At 40.4% G+C, this 20,235-nt stretch overlaps 2 protein-coding genes across 2 annotated transcripts; one reads left to right on the top strand and one right to left on the bottom strand.

Moving 5' to 3' along the window:
- Positions 1–6,786: 6,786 nt before the first annotated feature.
- On the bottom strand, positions 6,787–8,121 carry LOC131783110 (uncharacterized). The gene has a single exon (XM_059099853.2). The coding sequence runs from the start codon at positions 8,119–8,121 to the stop codon at positions 6,787–6,789; it is 1,335 nt and encodes a 444-aa protein (XP_058955836.2).
- Positions 8,122–14,903: 6,782 nt separating this feature from the next.
- LOC131770749 (apolipoprotein L3-like) lies at positions 14,904–17,724 on the top strand. Its single transcript, XM_059086467.2, has 2 exons — positions 14,904–15,025; positions 16,600–17,724. The coding sequence occupies exons 1-2, from the start codon at positions 14,973–14,975 to the stop codon at positions 17,552–17,554; spliced, it is 1,008 nt and encodes a 335-aa protein (XP_058942450.2). The 5' UTR covers positions 14,904–14,972; the 3' UTR covers positions 17,555–17,724.
- Positions 17,725–20,235: the final 2,511 nt, after the last annotated feature.

Below are 20,235 nucleotides of genomic sequence, written 5' to 3'. Positions count from 1 at the left end.
CTTTTTTTTTGTAATATAATTTTGAGTGTGGCTTGAATTTGCGCTCTATTTGGAAGTGCTGGCTGCTTTATAATTTTAGCTGACTACTTCAAAATCTGTGGAGAACACTTTATATAGTAAGGAGAAATTCTGTTTTGGTCACTCATGGGAGTTAAAGTGTTAAAATATGTGAGGTGGTCATATGTACGAGAAAGACAGAAAATAAATGTAACATTATATTCCAGTAAAGTGTTCTTATGTAGGAGGAAGTTTCAAACTCATCAAAATTAAGTTGACTACATGATTCAGATTTTAGTCAAAGAAATGTGTAATATCTCTTTACAAGGATGAAAAAGGAATATCATTTATGAATTTCGAAATAGTGAATGCCAAAACTCAAAATTTCATTTGATTTAAAAAAAACTACTCAAATATGGCATATCTATTCACTGAGATTGTAATCATTAGCTGGCACACACAGATATAAGAGACACTTTGTGAAAAAGACCAAGGCAATAAAATTAAAGATTCAGGAGAAGCACATGACATCAACTACTTTACTGATGTTCTCACCTGAATTCAATCTGGAAAGAGAACTCTGCAACACTTCTGTTTTATCATCTCACACTTAAATAAAAACATAAAATTTAATTATTTGCAAGCAAGTTATGGAGGAAATTAAAGGAATGGATATATGTTACATAAAATGAAATCCCTTACAATAAAATAAAGCAGAAGCATATTACCTAAATGTCTATGCTCCTGAATACAGCTATAATAGGTAAATTTAAGCAGTTATCTACATATGTAAACCGGGTGCAAGATACATTCGTGAGAGCAATTTTATTCTAACCTTCCTCCTTGAAGGGTGTCCTATGTATTAAATATATCAAGTTCAGTACCTCCAGAGTCATCAGCCGGGCTTTTGGGGAGCTACAAAATAATAAAATAATCAATGGGTTATGCCAGGCCAATTTATCATGAGTCAATTAAGTATAGTTTCCTAAAATTGTATGGAAAGTTTAAAATGTACTTCACTTGTGCTACATATATAATGGTAATTGAAGTGAGTGGATTGCAATTTAGACTGAAATCATCCGCATGATTTGAAATCACACGTATGATTTCCAACCAAAATTGCATGACACAAGGTTCAATTACCACTATATTACATCCACTTTGAAATCACCCAATTACAGGACTTAGTCAGTTCAAATATTTTATTGATACAGTATTGAACAGGTTTGAAATTAAATTCATCCATTTTGGGCGGGTGGGGGGGGGGGAATTTGAGTTTTAGAAACAAAAGTTGCAAAAATTGCCACATGATGCTCTCTGTCTTTCATTTTCTTACAGTTTGATTGGTTACTTTAAAAAAGCCTTGAAATGTGATTGGTTGTTTTGTTTTGAGTGCAGCCTCCTCACTGGCTGGGAAAAAGATGTAATTCAAAGCAAAAAATGGTGCGATTCATGAATAAATTGCACCAATAAGAGCCAATCAGATTACAGGGACCACCAGTGATTTCAAAATGGGTGTAATAAAAGGATTAATCGTTCTTAATTCCTGATGAAATTCAGAGAATGTGACTCAATTAATTCACAAGAAAATATCCAAGCAGGTTACAGAAATGGTTCACGAATTGTAAACTAATCAGTAATGTGTTGACAAAACTCCCCAAATTACGGTGCCGATACAAATTTATCGTTCATAGTCTCTTATGAAATTCCGAGATTGTACCTCAATGAATTCAACAGAAAAAATCCAGGATGGTTACAGGTACAGTCTCTCAAAAACTGCTCTCGAATTCGAAAACTGTAAACAAGAATTATTAACGCTACAACCATGTGCTTACCAGCGTGCTTATGAGCTCAAATTGCCAGGACCCCGTTTAATTGCACGATCACAGCTTGGACGCTTCTTTCAAAATGTGATGACAAATAATTTTAGAGATTGATTCTTCAGTTTCCAGCACTAGGGAAAAAATTATAGTATCGCAGGAATGTTCATCATAACCCGAGCATTAAGTACGCCTCGAGATGTTGAGAGAAGAGAAAGTGGCTCCAGGTTTTGTGAGACAAACTATTTCTTCAAGATCGAACGAATCGAGTAGAAAGCATGAAAACATAGCCCTGAAAAGTATCATGTCCAAACAATGACACTCACTCCTCCTAATGCAGGATTAACACCATTTCGCCCGTGAGTTTGTTTGCTCCTCACATTTGCGCTCGGTAATTTGATTCTCAGATGTTTGACGGGTTCTCACATGACAATATTTTCAAAATCAAATTACCGCGTCAGACGTAAGGTAAACATGAACATCGCTGACTCAATCTTATTACAATTCAATTTTGGGAAAGGCTACCACTCCGTTCCCAGGGTAAAACAACAAAATTTCGACAAAGTGCGATTTTTTTAAAATGAATAATGTAAACCTTGCGATAACCAAAAAAAGAGAGAATGATAAAAACTTGCTCATACCGTTCGTTATCATTTTAAAACTTCCTAGTCAAAACATAATCCGTAAGATTACTTAAAAACCACGACTGTATTAAACATTTCAAAAGGTAGGACAAGAAATAATTTGAAGAATACGAACACTCTGAAATGTTACTCGAGCGATGAACGGGCGCGAGGGTTTTAAAGCGATGAATTTTACCGAAACGTGATTTGAATTATAAACTGAAGCTAGTATCAAACGAAGATTGGGAAAAAAGGTTTGAATTTTTCTGGGCTTTAGCATAGGAGAAAACCCAGATAAGACACGACTTACCTCCTCTTCTTTCTCGGATCCTTTGCGGTTCGTGTTTCAAGATCGGTTCAATCAACTGTTTTTATTAACATACGTCGTGACCAAAACATACGGATGTAACTCGAACCTAGTCAAGTTAATCACTGATAGAAAAAGAACGAAAAAAAAATGTTGATGTTAGTTCATTTCGGAATCAATGGGTCCGTAAGACAAATCTATCAGCTGGTCAGTTTGACATACGACGATCAATAAACGATGAGCAATAATCACTATGATAACGGCAACAAAAGATATAAAGTCACGAGTCTAGTCACAGACATAGTACTTGAGGTATACTGGGCTCTTCCTGACTCGCTCTGACCTCCGACACTGTTTGGGACGGTCACCACTTTAGGGTGTGACTTATGAGGGGCACTACTCTGATCAGCGGTAGATGCTGTGGTTGTAGTTGCCTTTTCATCTGTGCTGGCCATTTTCGGTTCTGGCTTTGTGGTGATGGGTTCAACAGGTGATTCAGACGTTTTTTGCAGATGCTGTCGATTTTTGCGGTAGACTGCTCCGCTGTTCGTCTCAACGGTGTTTGATCGCTCGTCAATTGCAAGCCTTGCACTGACTTGGACCTTACACCTAGACTTGTCGCCAAGCTTAAATGGCTTCATCCTAACAACGTCACCTTGAGACAGGCTGGGTAGATCCTTTGCTGGCCTGCTAGTGCTGTCACAACCCTTTCTTTTCACTTTCCAGGTTTATATTCTTAGGCAGTAATAGGCTCTGAGTTGTAGGAAGGAGTGCCTTGGTCCTTCGGCTCATCAGGCGTTGCGCTGGGCTGGTTGTCATTCCTTGCGTGGCTGTGTTTCTATAATCGAGTACGGCGAGGTATTGGTCGGTTCCAGCCCTGATTGATTTCTTCAGCATGCGCTAAGCTGTCTTCATCCCAGACTCTGCCGTTGGCCTTGCTATTTCCAGGGCTACTAGTAAGATGCTCAAAATCCCATGTTCTGGAGAGCTGGCAAACTCGTCAGATGTAAATTACGGTCCGTTGTCGCTAATCACTTGATCAGGTATGCCATAACGGGCAAAGTGACTCTTCAGCTTTAGGATGGTGGTGCTGGCTTTAGTGTTCGGTAACCTGTCCACCTCCCAGAAATTGCTGCAATAATCTATCGTGACCAGGTAATTCTTCCCATCAATGGTAAAGATGTCTGTGGATCTCTTTTCCCGAGGACGAGATGGGACTTCGTGGGACATCAGTGTCTCCTTTGCGTGTGTCATGCTGTCAAGTTCTCTACACGTTTCACACGCGGAGATGTATTCTTTCATTCTGCAGACATGCTTGGCCAGTAGATAAATTCGTGTGCCCGCCTCAAATATGCCTCTATTCCGAGGTGGGACGAGTGAATCTTCAGCTTCATATCTGCGCAAAGGCTCTTAGGTATCACGACGGAATTCCCTTTGAAGACCAGGCCATCTTGTACGGTCAGGTCATCACGCATGCTGAAGTAAGGGCGTGTCAGTGCTGGGGCGTCTTCCTTGCTTTCAGGCCATCCCACTAGAATAGTCTCTGACAACTCTCGCAGAGACTGGTTTTTCCGGGTCTCTGCTCTTATTTCTTCTAGACGCTGGTCAGATATGAGCAGATATCGGACCACGTTGACTGATTCGATGTCGTCTACTTCTTTGCCTTTGTAGGGCAAGTACGCCCTTGACAGCGTGTCCGCCAAGTGTATGTTTTTGCCGCGCTCACAGTACACGGTGAAATCGTATTTCTATAGCCGCATCATCATTAACTGGTGGCTTCGAGGTGTTTGGGCAAATGGTTTCTGTAGAATTATTTCTAGTGGCTTGTGGTCACTTTCTATGTATACATGTCGACCAAATGTGTATTAGTTGAAACGCTCAAGAGCGAAGACAATCGCCAGCATCTCCTTCTCTATTTGAGCGTAACGTGTTTCTGTATCAGTGAGGGAACGACTTGCGTACTCCATACGCCTGCCATTCTGAAGTATCGCTGCACCAAGGCCACTCTGGCTGGCATCACATTGTATAGTGAGGTTCTGTGAGGGGTCATAGTATCATAGAACAGGCGCTTCGGTTACTAACCGCTGCACATTTGCGAACGCCTGGTCTTGTTCTGAGGACCAGTTCCATGAAGTATCCTTCCAAGACAGGCTACGAATCGGTTTCATGACCTCAGACAGTTTTGGAAGGAACCCAGCTAGATAATTGACGAATCCATTGAGGCGCTGAACGCCTTCCACGTCTTGTGGCTTAGGCATCTTCGTGATCGCCTCCACTTTAGTAGGATCAGGCTTCAGGCCTTTGTTCGTCAGGAGATGTCCCATGAAATTTACTTCGCTCATCCTCAGCTTCATCTTGTCTGGGTTAAGGACAATGCCGCGGTCCTTGCACGTTTGAAGGAGATCTTGTGGACTCTTGTCGTGGTTTGCAGTTGCTTGTTCATCGATCTCTCCAGTGCCATAGATGAGGATATCGTCCGCGATACACAGAACACCAGGTAGGCTTTCTAGCGCGTGAATTAGGTGCTTCTGGAATACCTCGGATGAGGCATAGAGACCGAAGGGCAAGCGAATCCATCTGTACATTCCACAGGGGGTTGTGAAGGTCGTGAGTACGATAGACTGTAGATAGATAGACTGTGTTTTATTAAAATTACATTGCAGATAAAACTGAATTGCGTAACTTCACATTAATTAATTGTACAAACTGTTTCTGCAACACATATTTATGAAACTTGTTGCCGCTCTGTCGGTCTTACAACGATTAAGATTGAAATTCCTCTGTTTCCTAAAATTGTAATTAGCCTGATAACTTTTTGGGATTAAAGAATGAATTTTGTTGTTTTTGTTTTCTAAAACTGATCGGAAAAGTGTCGATGTCAACTGTTCTTGGTGGGTTCTCAAGCTAAGGATGTTTGCTTGATCGAGGGCTTCTTTGTATGATGCTCCAGGGAAGATGCATGCGAGGGCTCTTTTCTGCACTCTCTCCAGATCGACTTGTAGATATTTCGGAAGTGCATGGTGGAACACTGGGCAGGCGTAGTCTAGGCAGGACCTGATGGTTGCGCAATAGATTGCTACAAGATCGATTGTAGGTACTTTAGCCCGCTTAAGTTGAATCAAAAAATAGTGTTTTGAGTTGGATTTCTTTATTATTTCTGTAATATGGTTGTTCCAAGTTAGAGTTGAATTAATATTGAGTCCAAGAAGTTTAACACACTGCACAGATTCAATTAGTTCCCCGTCCACGTTGGTTTTTGGAAATTGGGGGTATTGAGGGCTAAAGCTGATCAACAGTTCTTTGGTTTTTGCGCAATTCAATTGAAATAGATTTTCCTCAGACCAGGACTGTACTTGGTCAACTGCACTTTGCGCGTGACTAATCTTTCCTTTCGGGACGGTTTCTGATACCGTCGTATCGTCAACGTATTTCCACAGATTAAAATTGTCGAGCGAAACTGACAAATCGTTTATCATTAAAAGGAAAAGCCAGGGGCCCAGTTTGGTTCCCTGTGGTACTCCGGCAGGCACTTTGCTCCACTCAGAGAAACAGTCATTGCCAAGTTTAACTCTCTGAGACCTATTTGAAAGGAAGTCAACTATCCAGTTAATAACGCTCTTCGGAATGTCCAGTTGATTCAGTTTTGATATTAGGATGGACTGATCTATTAGGTCAAAGGCCTTTCGGTAATCAAAAAGAAGGACCCGAACTGACGCTCCGTTTCCGTCTGTTGCTTCAAGCCAATTGTGTATCATGCTTATGAGTGCCAGTACAGTGGATGATCCAGATACCGTTCCGAACTGATTTGGGTCCGCTACTTTTTCCACGGCCGGTTTGATGAAGTCAGAAACTATAAAATCCTCAGCAAGTTTTGATAACGCAGGTGTAAATGAAATTGGCCTTAGCTCCTTCTTGGGATCAGTCACTTGTTTTACCTTTGGGAGGGGTGTTATATTCGCCAATTTCCAAACTGACGGCAATTTTTGTTCTTTGTAGGAAGTGTTCAAAACGTCCGTTATGGGCTGTGCTAAAATTTCGGCTATTCCTTTAGAACCCAATTAGGTATGCCGTCCGGGCCAGGAGCTTTGTGTTTGTTGAGGCGTTTCAGATTAATGTACACTCGATGTGTTGATATTTTAGGGAATTCGGCGCCTTCTCCTGTAGGAAGGAGAACAGACGTGTTCTCACAGTTGATAGGCTGATAAGACTGGAGCGGTTCTAGAAGAGCTTCATTTATTGCACTGGCGATTTCTTGGGGGGACATGTTGGTGAATTGCTGTACATCGAGGGAGGACAGTAAATTGGGGTTTTGTTTTTTGGATCCACTCAGTTTATTTATCTCTTTCCACCACTGACGGGGATTCACACCTTTGAGATCTTGCACTTTTGAAGTATAGTAGGCTGCTTTGCATAGTTTCCTTTCTCTATTGACAGCATTGCGGTAGAATCTGAAAACTGGACCCTTCTTGTTGGAATGAAATGCATTTTGACGCAAACGAATCAACTCCTTGAGTTTTATTGTCATCCAAGGGGCGTCCTTCGGGTAAACTTTAATCGACCTTTCTGGCATGATGTTATTTATGCCGTTTGTTATCAGTTCGTTGAAATTGCGGAGTTTTCCCTCACAGGAGCTTTGCATATTGATGCATGACCAGTCGACATTGCTGAGATAGCGGCCGAGACTTGTCTTCTTGCTTTCTCTCATATCCCTGATATTGATCTTTTTCCTAGTATGTTGGTTCAGTATCCTTTCCTTCGGCTTCACGATGACTGTGCTATGGTCTGACAGACCAAAGGGGGGAAAGCTCTCGGGCGTTGAGAAGTGATTACCCATGTTTGTTAGTATTAGATCAAGCGTGGCCTGGCCTCTTGTGGGGAATTTAACAAGCTGCTTTAATTTAAAATGGTTCCGCAAATGGCACATATCAAGACGGTTAAAATCGCCAGTGACAATAATTCCACAATTTGGATACAAAGATTCGGCTGATTTCAAACTTTCAAATAGATGGTTGAGCAAATTCTGACTGTCGGATTCTGCTGAACTGTTACGGCCTGGGTAGTAAACGACGGCCAGCAAGATGCAAGAAAAACCGCGGGGAGAGCGTGATGGATCTAATTTGAGCCAGATTATTTCATGGTCGTTACAGCAACGTAACTTCTCGGGAATTTCATATTTGACGTCCTCCTTGACATATACACAGACTCCTCCATGCTCGTGAGATGATCGGTCGGTCCGTGTGATGTTATATCCTTCAATGTTTACAACTGTGTCGCTGATGTGGTCTTTCAGCCAGGTTTCTGTAATGCAGCAGACCTGAATTTCATCCCTTAAGATTAGTTCTTCAACTTCACTCAGCTTAGGAACCAGTGACATAGTATTCGCTAACATAATGGTTGGTACGAAATGGCTGGTGTTTTGCTTTTGCATTTTGCCATTCTTTGTTAGAATTGTAATCAAATTATTGATGTTTCTTCCCGGTGCCCGTTGATAACTTCTTTGCAAGTGTCGTGTTTTCAGCGATTGATTGGATATAATTACTGGTATTCGGTGCTTTCCTGCTCTCTTTCCACGATATCTCAGAATTCCAGCAAGTTTTAACGAGCCTAGAATGTGGCGGTATTGAGATGGTACGGCGAATATTAAGAAGATCTTGGCGTGAATAACAGAGTCTCGTGCAGTCGTTAGTATGCAAATAGGAAAGACAAACTGAATTCCCGCGAATTTTAAAACTTGGAGGATGATTTATGGTTCCATCTGTTTGCCAGTTTCGTTGATGTAAGGAAGAACTTGGGCCCGGGTTGGTTGCAACATCCATATACATAGTTATTTCAATCGGAGGATCGTGTCCGGGAATGCTGAGGGAAACAAAGCCATGTTTTCTCCAAACGCAAATTGCACGGCCTGTTCGATGGAAACCGGTTGAACCGCTAATTTTGACAGACGTTAACACTTGAGATATTTGATAGGGATATTCGATTTGGTCTTGTAGTGGCAAGTCTTGCAGCTGATTAACTGGTAAAATACCAATATAAGATACTAAAAACAAACACAAAAGTGCAGAACGAAAAAGATTCGTGGCTGCCATTTTGGCGCCTGCGCTGGATTCAGGGATTCAGGGGCAAGGACACAACTGTCGAGAATACTCTAGCTTTTGAGAGCTCCGGGAGTATGTCATCAAGTACGGGAAGCTGATACCTTTCTCTCTTCAGGGCGATGTTCTCGTACTTGTCATCACGGCTGTTTGATGGGTGTTTATCTTTCACGGCGTGAACATCTTCGTTCTGGGCGCCAGAGATCGTTTTCAATTGCAAATTTTTCGCTTCAGAACTTTTGCAAAGATCGATACTCTTTGACAGAGTGAGGCTCCGTTCTTGCAGAAGGTGCGATGATCTTAAATGCCCAGGACAACCCTGTCACGATTAATCGAGTCACGCATGCACTCACAAAAATTACATGTTTTTGCGAGTGTGCGAAGGGCGGTGACATAAGAATCAATGCTTTCGTTTTCCTGTTGATTTCTGAAGTTGAAAGTGTACCTTTCAAAGGTTTCGTTCAGTTCTCCGATGGTGAATTTGTTGAACTTTTGTAGAATCTTTGCCAGGTCATTTTTATCGTTTGGACTTTCGAACTGGAAGCCGTTATGTAATGATTAGCTATGATTCCACAATCGTCGACTACATAATTTCCGTTTTGAGTTAAGTGTCATAAGTTCAATGAAATTAGAGAGAATGCTAGTTGTCCTCGGACGCAGTCGATTAAGATCAAAGTTACAAGATTTGAGGCCGTAAAATAAGAAGAATTTTACCGGAGAAAAGTGATATGATTTGCATGTTTGCGGATTATGTTTGTTATCTCGGTTATTGCGTGAATTAATTATAAATAGTATTATCGTGTACGCCCTATGTGTACGAGTGATCGCACAATAGCTCATGTTATGTATAGTTTCTAATCGTTCTTAATAGCATGTTATGCCATAAATTACCTTGCAGGTTTTACGTTTTCAAGTACCGTAATCAAGAATAAAGGATAATCAATTAGATACAAAGATGAGTGCTTGAAATCAGTAAATCTCTACCTCCGATCAGATATGTTTATACCTTGAGAACCGAAACCCGCTACACGTTAAAAATCTTTAACGCATCAACACCGATACAGTGGAGAAACAACGCGACCTTGTACGCCGGCGGTTTCATCTCGAGTTGAACAATAACCATGTAGTTGCTCCACATTTGTTTCCATACCTTCCAGTTGTCCGCTACGTTTCCAGTTGTACATAATTTTCTAGGTGGCACTATCCCGGACACCGCGCCAAAAGACGGGTGTCGCACAATTCCATGTTGTGCTTGTGGTTGTTGCGAAGAGCCAGGTGATGGCTACAGGATGATTTAAATTGTAGTTGCGACGCTGAAAGTGGGAGGCGATAGATTCTTTGTCCTATTTTGCTGCCACCATGTTTCAAGATCGGTTCAATCAACTGTTTTTATTAACATACGTCGTGACGAAAACATACCAATGTAACTCGAACCTAGTCTAGTTAATCACTGATAGAAATCACGCGCATATTGTAACAGTTCGCTTCTCCGTCTTTGTTGATGACCCATTTTGAGTTTTCTGGAGCTCTTTGTATTTCCCTTTTTACGTTGCTCTTCGCTAGATATTCGCCTTTTTACTTATGCCTCATCGCCCAGAATTCAGCGACATATCCGGGACTTTCATTGAGACGCTGGCGCTAAATTTAAAAGCTAATTAGAAAATGATTGTCAAACAATAAAGGAAAAGGGCTGAAAATGTCGAGGAAGGCTTACGTTCTCTTCGTTTACGGATAAACTACTTTTCAAATGCTACTTTTACCATATGGCTTTTAAAGAAGAAAGTTCAATTGAACAGTGTAGCATTCTCACTTTGTTCTTGCGCTTTCAGAAGAGGTCGCAAATTTGCCTTGAAAATTGACAATGTTAGCATCCTGCTTGTATGAGAAGTCGATCTCGGCGCACTTTCAGGCGTAATTTATCTTCACTCAATTGCTAGATTTCTCTTTTACCATACGGTTATTTTTATTTGACATTCTAGAAACCTTCATAGAAATTTCCAAGGGATTCCAAACTTTGGAAGTAGTCGCAAAACGCGAATTTCGAAAACGTTTGCTCAGCATCGTAGTGTTCTATCCAAATTTGTCCTTTGGAGACCCCCACGAGAATACAAGTGACCTATTTTAAACTTCCCGCGAGAATATCACGGTATGCTAAGCTCCGCCTCCGCAAACAATCGCGCACACGCCGCCTAATTAGTATTGAAATTGAGGTGGTAACTAGACAATGCTTAAAAAACTGTAAAAGCTTTTAAGATATGATCGCTGCGATCGCTGCAAAAATATTCAGCAATCGTTATTATCATATGGAAACCACACTCCTATTATTGTCGCAAGATAGACTTTAGTTCTATCTCGACGATCGTCGCAATCACAAGCCGGTTGTCGGAAGCATCGCTCATATTTTTCTCTACCGATTGAAGCGATTTTAACGAAATAGAAAATAGGCAATAACATAAAACAGAACATCCGGCTATCGACCTCAATCCTTGGTTGGAGGTTCATGGAACCTACTTTTTTTGCGAGTGCGATTGTTGAACTAATCGAACTTTAAAGATACCATTATTCTCTTACATGTCCCCTATTAGGATTTTTCCTTTGGGTGGTCTTTATGCTTGACTCAGAAATGAAGTTACTTACTTACTTAAATACGTCTAGCAATGTTCGCAAAATTCAGTATAACCGTTTATTTAAAAAAAGTGTTATTTACAGACAAATGTTATGAATTCAGATGCTTAACTGTTGGCAACTTGGGATTTACTTTACATTTGATTGACAGCAGCTGAAATATGCAAAGAGACTCATGTATTCCCAAAGCTTTACCTGCTGACCAATCACAACCGACTAGTTCAGGATATGCAAATTATTATGCTGCCCGCCGATTAAATGGGCACTGCAAGTACATGTCGCGAAAGACAATAGCATTCTGGGCGATGTTTTCTTGTTCTCTTTCGCGTTCCTCTTGCCGTATTTTGCCTATTTTAGCGTTCTTTTTATCTTTCATGCGCGTTTTTCTCGACTCGCTTTACGCCTTTTACTTCTTGCTTTCTTTGGTCGCTCTGTCTCTTTCTTTCCAGCCTATTTTCACTCAAAACCCTTTCTCCACGAACTTTAATTAGAACAATTTTTTCCAGTCGACAAAGTTTTAACTCTGTCAGTATTGTTGCTTTGCGAGTTGATTAAAAATTGCAAAATACTGAGAATTAATGTTCAACTACAACCTCACCAGTTTGATTTCCGGCTCAAAATGCGAGTTGCAAATTATTTGCTTACGCGGCTTTACATTTACTAGTTCACGTAAAGCCAGTGTCTCCTGGCACTAATGGGGTTATCTAGTTACGCACGCAATCGCGCCCTTCCATTACATAATGGCTAAGAACGTACCTGCAATGCACTTGGCCGCGTATGCTTAAAGTATCCCCTTGTTCGGTCGCAAGTCCAAATTTTTTCGGCTTGATGGTTACTACTATTTTGTATAATTATGGGGCTACGCTACGTGCGCTGCGAGCTCCGCTATCAATTTTACACCAATCTTCCGGTAGTTCGCCAATATTGCAAATGTGTGAAATATAATTTGAAATTATTCTACATTTTTGGATAACTTTAAGTTTTAAAAAATAAAACCTTAATAAAAATATTGATATACAGAGCAGAGCTATCCACAAAATCTTGATTATAGGCAATATTGTAGTAAAAACAGAATCCCTGAATAATTTCTAAATGGACCAAGCGTCTAGAAAAATGTAAAAGCTAGAAGGCCTTAAATTACCTAAAAATTTGTGATGTGACAAGTGATCATGAGTGTAGAGGATTCACTGATAGCTCACTGTAAACGAGCAGAGATTGAAGAAGATGTCGCAACATATAATAAAGAAACTGAAAATATATCAGTAAGATTGTGGAACAGTAGTAATTTGTTTTGCATTTTTCGATGGAACTTTCATACATTCAATTTCTGAATTCTCTCAAACAATTTGTTCGTAGTGAAAGGGCGTGAGAAGTTTTCAGTTCTACTGCAAATACGCTTTAATTTCGGTGAGTCTTTTCAAGTCCTTTCAATTTGGACATTTGTACCGAAAATTGCAGAACAGGAACTGTAAGAGTTCAATGAGAAAAAGCCGCATTAAATACGCTTTTGAACACTTAAAGAGTCTCATTCGAAATTATGGAGGAAAGACCAGCTGGAACCTGGGCTGCCTGTGGTTTAGGAGCAATTCTACCGCAAGTTCAACGAACTAGTGAGCGCAAACTTATTGCGCGCATCAGTCGATTACTTACATCGACAGAACCTTTAAGGGGATATTCGCAGATTGAGCACGAAGCGCTTGGTTGTGTTTTGGCTGTTAGAGTTCACCTTGCTAACCGACAACACGCCTCTTCCTATTATGCTCAATCTGCACTCGAGTAAAAGTTTACCACCGCGTATTCAGCGCTTAGCTTGGCGATTGCACCGGTATACTTTTCGTATTCAGCATATCGTAGGTAACGCTAACACAGCAGATTTGTTATTGCGTTTTCCGTCCAAACAAAATGATTTCTCCGATACTGGTTTAGTTTGTAAAGACTACATAAGATTTGTTTTCACATCAAATATGTGAGACCCTCAAGCTGTCACCCTCTCTGACATGCGATCCGAGACATCACGCTCTCCCATTTACTTGTTCAAACTCAAAGTGGAAAATTGTTACTGACGGATGATCTCAAACTTTATGGTGCATAAAGAGACGAATTGTCTAATCTTGACGGAATTGTTCTCCGAGAAAACCGAATTGTAGTACCACAGTCGTTGCGAAAAGAAATTCTGAAATTAGCGCACGAGACCCATCAGGGAGTCGTCAAGACTAAACAATCTCTTCGAATTCGTTTTTTTTTTTTTCTGATGGTATGGATCATGCAATAGAAACTAAGGTCAAGAATTGTCAAGCGTGCATTGTTGATCAACCTCTTAAAAAGTACACACCGCTTCGACCAACACCTTTACCTCGAGGTCCTTGGGTAAGAGGTGTAATGGATCTTGTGGTCCACTTGATGGAAAATCCATTGTGACTTATATCGATTATGATTCATCCTACCGGAAGCGTACATTTTACAAGTGGTCACTTCACGTGAAGTAATCAAAGCGTCGACAGATATATTCGCTCGAATTGGGTTTCCAGAGGAAATCGTTTCTGATAACGGATAAAGGATAACAGTTTGTTAGCGGGGAGTTTGAAGCGTTTCTAATTATATAGAAAGCTATTGAAGAGTGAGTGTCTCCGCTAAATGAATACACAACAAGCCGCATTAAATCCTCTTGTGTCTGGTTGAAGTGTCTCATTCGAAATTGTGGTGGAAAGACCAGATTTCCTCATGCAATTTCAGCAAACAAACGAGTTCAAATGAAAAAAACAAGTTCAAATAAAAAAATTGGAATTTACTTATAATTATACTTTACTCGCCATTTATTGACTGAGCAGAAGTTAATCTTCGTACATTAATTAATCGTCTCGATGAGAGTGAATAAGATTTTCTGTAAGATCATGGACTGTTTTTCTAGAAAACATTGTCGTGACAGTCCTTGCCAATCTAGCTCCGTTGTTTTTCCAAAAGTGTGCAGGGGCTTGTTTTTCTTACGCGCTCTCTAATTGATCGGTGTCAGATTACAACAGATACTCTTAAAAATAATGTTTCAAAGTTCAATTGGAAGCCTTCTTAATCACATCTATCATTACGCAAATGAAAATATTTCGGTGAGGGCCTCTCTCTTTAATTTGCATTACCTCTCTCTTAACTACCATTTACTCACTCAAAGATTGTTCAGTTTATGGAAGATCTTGCCGAGATTAGACCCCTCCATTAAATCATTCTGGTTCTTTTGAAAAGAATTTCGTTCAGTTTAAGGGAGAAATATGTTATTCACCAGCCAAGGTCGGTACACATTGGGAAAAATTCTGACCTATGTCTTGAGTACACTTTTTCCCAATACGGACCACCCGGCTGGCGAATAACATATATTTCTAGGAAATCACGTGTCATATTCGTGCGCATGTGCTTGTTATGTCTTCAGTATACAGAATTAAATTTCAGGGAATCGACTCCAATTGTGTCACACCGTTATAGCGATCTGGATATATAAATACGAGTTATCCACCAAAGAATGCGTTTTCAAGATATTGAGTTGTTACAAGGAAATTGGCATGACGGACCAAGGTTTGTTCAAAAATAGATGTATGACTGTAGGTCAAGAATGATGTGATATTCCTAATATTTCGAAACCATTACGCAATGTCGAATTCATGATGATAGTTGCGGAGGGAGAGATGTTCATCTGAAGATTTTCTAAAATATTTCGTGGTTATTCAAACAAAATCTTACATTTCCCACCAGTCAACATTGTCTAAATCCAATTCTGAAAAAAATCGTGTTTTAGGCGTCGAAACAAATCTAGCCATATACAGTCCATCCTCGATTATCCGGACTTTTTCTCTGGTTCCAATTTTGTCATGAATATTTATTAGTCATGATCAAGATCTGTAGCCATATTCTTTTTAAAACTACAGCATTGAAAAGAAAAGTAAAGTCGAGTTTGTTTCGCTTTCAAAAAGCAAAAGCAGCGCTCGTAGGCTTCGTAACTAATGAAGAACATTCGAGTGAGGTCTGATTGGCTTAGAGTTACTTTGTTAGTAAGTGAGATTTGACACTCTATTGGCTCGTTAGGCTTGGTATGCAAGATAAACAAGCTACACAGCGTCACGAATGTTTATTCACGATCATCATATACTTGAAGCGTAAGCGATCCGTTTTTTCGATAAAAGATAAACAGTCTATGATTTTGTGATTAGAGAAAGGAGAAAAGGGAACCAATTTGTCAGCTGAATATGGCGTTAGTACACAGCAGATATCCGCAAGAAAAAGGGAAGGATCATGAAGTTTGCAGAAAACTTAGAGACCAGCGAAGGACTGAAGCATAAATCGCTGACAGTTGCTCATGATAAACAGCTCGATAAAGCCCTGACTAATTTTAATCGTTAATACACACGTGTACAGGTATTCGAATATATATTATTTTGGTTGCAATATTTCCACACGGTGACCCCAGAAACCTTTGCGCAAACGGAAGGATCGATTATCAAGGAAGTCGTTTGTATTTTTAACGCCATGAGTACGTTTTCTTGCATTGCATAGTCGGAATGCAGGTAGATTTATGATAAAAGCAGCAGTGGAAGCAACCAATCTCCAAGTCATTTTATAAACTTAAATTGTATAGCTTGAATAACGATGGTTTAGTGAATGTTTTACTTAGACATCAATCAGAATTCTAATGTTTAGAGGATATTTCATGTGTGAACTTCTTTCCAAGAGATTATGATCTTTTGATACAAGCTGAAACTCAATATGATTTGATGCGAAATCGCGACAGTACCACACACTTATGCTTTCAAGGATGATAAGGTTATTCAAACCGTTGCTAACCATATACATGATCAGTCAAAAAATCTGTCGACTTTTGGAAAATTACAACTCGTAGTCTTTCTTTGCCGTATGATTCAAGAAGAGATCAGCGAAGTAAAAACGGATCATCTCCGACTTAGATATTTCTTTAATTCTTAACCAAAACAACTTAGTGAGAAAAATGTTATTGCGACGCAATCAAAATACCCAAACCCTCCCCTCCCTCAGGCTATAAATAGTGACCCATCGCAAAGCAGTCTTATGCAATTAAACAGAATAGATCTTCAAAAGTTAAAATAATTTTTTTTCTTCATTGAATATTTGTCTTGTAGAACTTTGTCAGAAGAAGTTCATGTCCAAGTCAAAACGAGAGTCCTAAAATTAGACCAGTTAAAAGAAGACTTGGTTGAAAATTTTAGGCAATGGAGACCAACGAGGAAACGCACTAGGGCAAAACTGGAGGAGCTAGCATCCAAATTACAAGAGCAACATATAAGGGGCAGTATATCGACCATAGTTGGTGCTTCTGCGGGCACCGTAGGAGGAATCCTAGCGATAGCGGGCCTGATCGCTACGCCCTTCACTTTTGGGGCCGGGCTTGTGGTCTCCCTCTTTGGCGCCGGAATCGGAGGCGTAGGAGGCCTGGTGATGTCTGTTTCCAAAGTAGTCGAGGTAACCCTCGCAAAGCTAGGATTGAAAGAAGTTCAGAGAGCCATTGACGAGGACGAGGAAGCTTCCGGGCCGTTGCGAGAACGGTTGGACGACCTTGAAAGGTTTATCTCCGACCTAAGAAGAATAGAAAGCAATGGTTTTGAATTTCTTCGCAGTCGAGCCATAAGGGAGTTCCCACCTTCGACTGAGGGGAGAATAGATTTATCCGCCATGTTTTTGCGGACGTCCACGGCTTCGGTAGGGGCTGAGGCTGTCGCTACTGCTTTTTCCCTCGCTCGAGCTGGGGGTTTGGCGGGAACGCGCGCGGCCCAGATAGCTGGAGGAGTTATTGGCGCCGTGGTGTTACCTCTGGATATCTACATGTTGGTGAAATCGTCTTTAGAGGTGCATAGAGGCTCGACTACGCAGGCTGTGAATGACATCAGGAAGTTACTGAGCGCATTGAAATGCCCAGAGGAAAACGAGATCCAGGAGTTGGTACAGAAATTCATCGAACAGAGGTTAAATGAGGTCTTTGATGATGGGGTCTCAAACAATGTACAAAGAGAGAACGGTGATGACTTAAAGAAAAGCCAAAACTATAGCGATATAATAATCAAAGAGGAACGTCAGTAGCGATAACAGTCGAATGAAAGCTAAGATAAGCGGATCAGTGTAATACGTCGAATCCTCAAGAGCCTTTGCTAAAGATGGTTTTTTTTTTGTAGTTAGGAAAACTGTGCACTTCTGTAAATCGTATCCAATTCAGCGACTCAGTGCGTTACAAAGTAAAGCTACCGAATGTTGAGTAACTGCATTGAATTACTTACAATGATTAGCCAAATAAACTGACCTTACCTCTACAGATATTTTGATTCAAATTTCCTTTTAGCAATCTGCCATAACAGAGATTATAACAAACTCAGCAAAACATCTTGCTCCTGCAGGATTTCCGTTTTGCACCTGCCCAACAACAGTCAACTGGTTGCGTTTTGGCTGTTGAACATCTGCACGATTACTTGTTTGGCTTAGAGTTCACCTTGATAACTGACAACAAGCCTCTTTCTACTATACTCAATCTGCACAAAGTTTACCACCACGTATTCAGCGCTTAGCTTGGAGATTGCACCAGTATACTCTTCGTATTCAGCATATCGTAGGCAACGCTAACACAGCAGATTTGTTATCGCGTTTTCCGTCCAAGCAAAATAATTTTTACGATACTGGTTTGGTTTGTAAAGACTACATAAGATTTGTTTTCACATCAAATATGTGAGACCCTCAAGCTGTCACCCTCTCTGACATGCGATCCGAGACATCACCCTCTCCCAATTACTTGTTCAAATTCAAAGTGGAAAACAGTTGCTGACGGGTGATCTCAAACCGTATAGTGCGTTAAGAGACGAATTGTCTAATTTCGACGGAATTGTTCTCCGAGAAAACCGAATTGTTGTACCACAGTCGTTGCGAAAAAAAATTCTGAAATTAGCGCACGAGACCTATCAGGGAGTCGTCAAGACCAAACAATCTCTTCGAACTTGTTTTTTTTTCTGATAGATGATGCAATAGAAACTAAGGTCAAGAATTGTCAAGCGCGCATTGTTGATCAGCCTCTTAAAAAGTACACGCCGCCTAGACCAACACCTTTACCTCGAGGTCCTTGAGTAAAAGGTGTAATGGATCTTGTGGTCCAATTGATGGAAAATCCATTTTGACTTATATCGATTATGATTCATCCTACCGGAAGCGTACATTTTACAAGAGGTCACTTCACGTGAAGTAATCAAAGCGTCGACAGATATATTCGCTCGAATTGGGTTTCCAGAGGAAATCGTTTCTGATAACGGATAAAGGACAACAGTTTATTAGCGGGGAGTTTGAAGCGTTTCTGAAACCGTGTGGAATACAAAATATTCGTGTTTCTCCTTACTATGTGCGAAGCAAAGGAAAATTAGAGATTTCATCGATACTTAATGAAGAACTTTCAGCCATCAGCGAAGGTAAATCCTGGCAAATGGAGTTGCCTAAAATTCTCATGCTCTACAGAGCAAGTCCGAATCAAATTAGTGGAAAAGCACCTAGAATGGTTTTGTTCAATCGCCAACTTTCGAACAAAACTACCGTACATCGAGTTCAATTCAAATAAGCACTATCAGCACTCGATCGCGAACATCGGTCAAAATGCAATTTGTATCAAGCGCGTTTGAAGGAATATCAAGATTGTAGGCAACACGCATGCAGAGCCCCATCATTTCAAAATTGGCCATCTCGTATTTTGTGCCAACACGAAGCCGAAAAATCTAGATTCAAATTTCTCTGCGGCCAAGCACGTATATTAATGAGACCAAAGCGAGAGACACTTTTAGTTTAGTCAATGTGTACACGGGTACCACTTTGATACGCAGTGCGAAGTTCCTCAAACATGGGCCCAGTAAGCATACAGGTGATGACATTGATGTAGACACTAGTGCTAAGACTGACGAGTCTGATGGGTCTTCAGCGACGCTTTCAAAAGTACCGAGCCCTCTAATAAGGTTGTGGAGCAAGCCTCGCAGAGTGATTAGGTTATCACCACAGGATCAAGAAGGGTGGTTAAATCAACCAGGGATTGATCTCATTTCGTTAAGTATTGAATTAACCATAGTCTGATTTCAAAGCTTGTGATTACAATAATTATATTCCTTTGAACATTGCCCAGGAAGGATGTTGTGTATTGAGAAGTAAAAATACTTGTAGCAATGTTAGTGATATTACTGTAGGACTACTAAACGATATGAAAGTATTGTGATAAAGTTACATGATTGTAGCAACTTATTAGATACTCGATCGATGAATAAAACAGAATATATAGAAAGCTGTTGAAGAGTGAGTGTCTCCGCTAAAGGAATACACAACAAGCCGCATTAAATCCTCTTGTCTCTGGTAGAAGTGTCTCATTCGAAATTGTGGAGGAAAGACCAGATTTACTCAAGCCATTGCAGCAAACAAACAATCAACCTCTCACAACTTCAATATAAAAAATTTGAATTTACTTACAATTATACTTTCCTTGCCATTTATTTACTAAACAGAAGTTAATCTTCGTACATAAATTAATCGCATCGATGAGAGTGAATAATATTTTCCGTAAGATCGTTGACTGTTTTTCAAGAGAACATTGTCGTGACAGTCCTTGCCAATCTAGCTCCGTTGTTTTTCCAAAAGTGTGCACGCGCTTGTTTTTCTTACGCGCTCTCTAATCGGTGTCAGATTGCTAGAGATAGTTGTAAAAATAATGCTGGCGAGTTTGTATGCTTAGGGTTAGAAATCGCCATTAC

The sequence above is a fragment of the Pocillopora verrucosa genome, chromosome 13 (genome assembly GCF_036669915.1).
Source record: "Pocillopora verrucosa isolate sample1 chromosome 13, ASM3666991v2, whole genome shotgun sequence".
Classification (NCBI taxonomy): Eukaryota; Metazoa; Cnidaria; class Anthozoa; order Scleractinia; family Pocilloporidae; genus Pocillopora; species Pocillopora verrucosa.
Note: the sequence above shows the minus strand (reverse complement) of the source record. Positions and strands in the feature narration are given on the sequence as shown.

What these genes read in the sequence shown, in the direction of transcription:
- LOC131770749 (XM_059086467.2), top strand. Translation starts at nt 14,973, where the DNA reads ATGCGTTTTCAAGATATTGAGTTGTTACAAGGAAATTGGCATGACGGA. An exon ending in AATTGGCATGACGGACCAAG is followed by an intron (nt 15,026 to 16,599) that starts GTTTGTTCAAAA and finishes TTTGTCTTGTAG; the next exon opens with AACTTTGTCAGAAGAAGTTC.
- LOC131783110 (XM_059099853.2), bottom strand. Translation starts at nt 8,121, where the DNA reads ATGTCACTGGTTCCTAAGCTGAGTGAAGTTGAAGAACTAATCTTAAGG.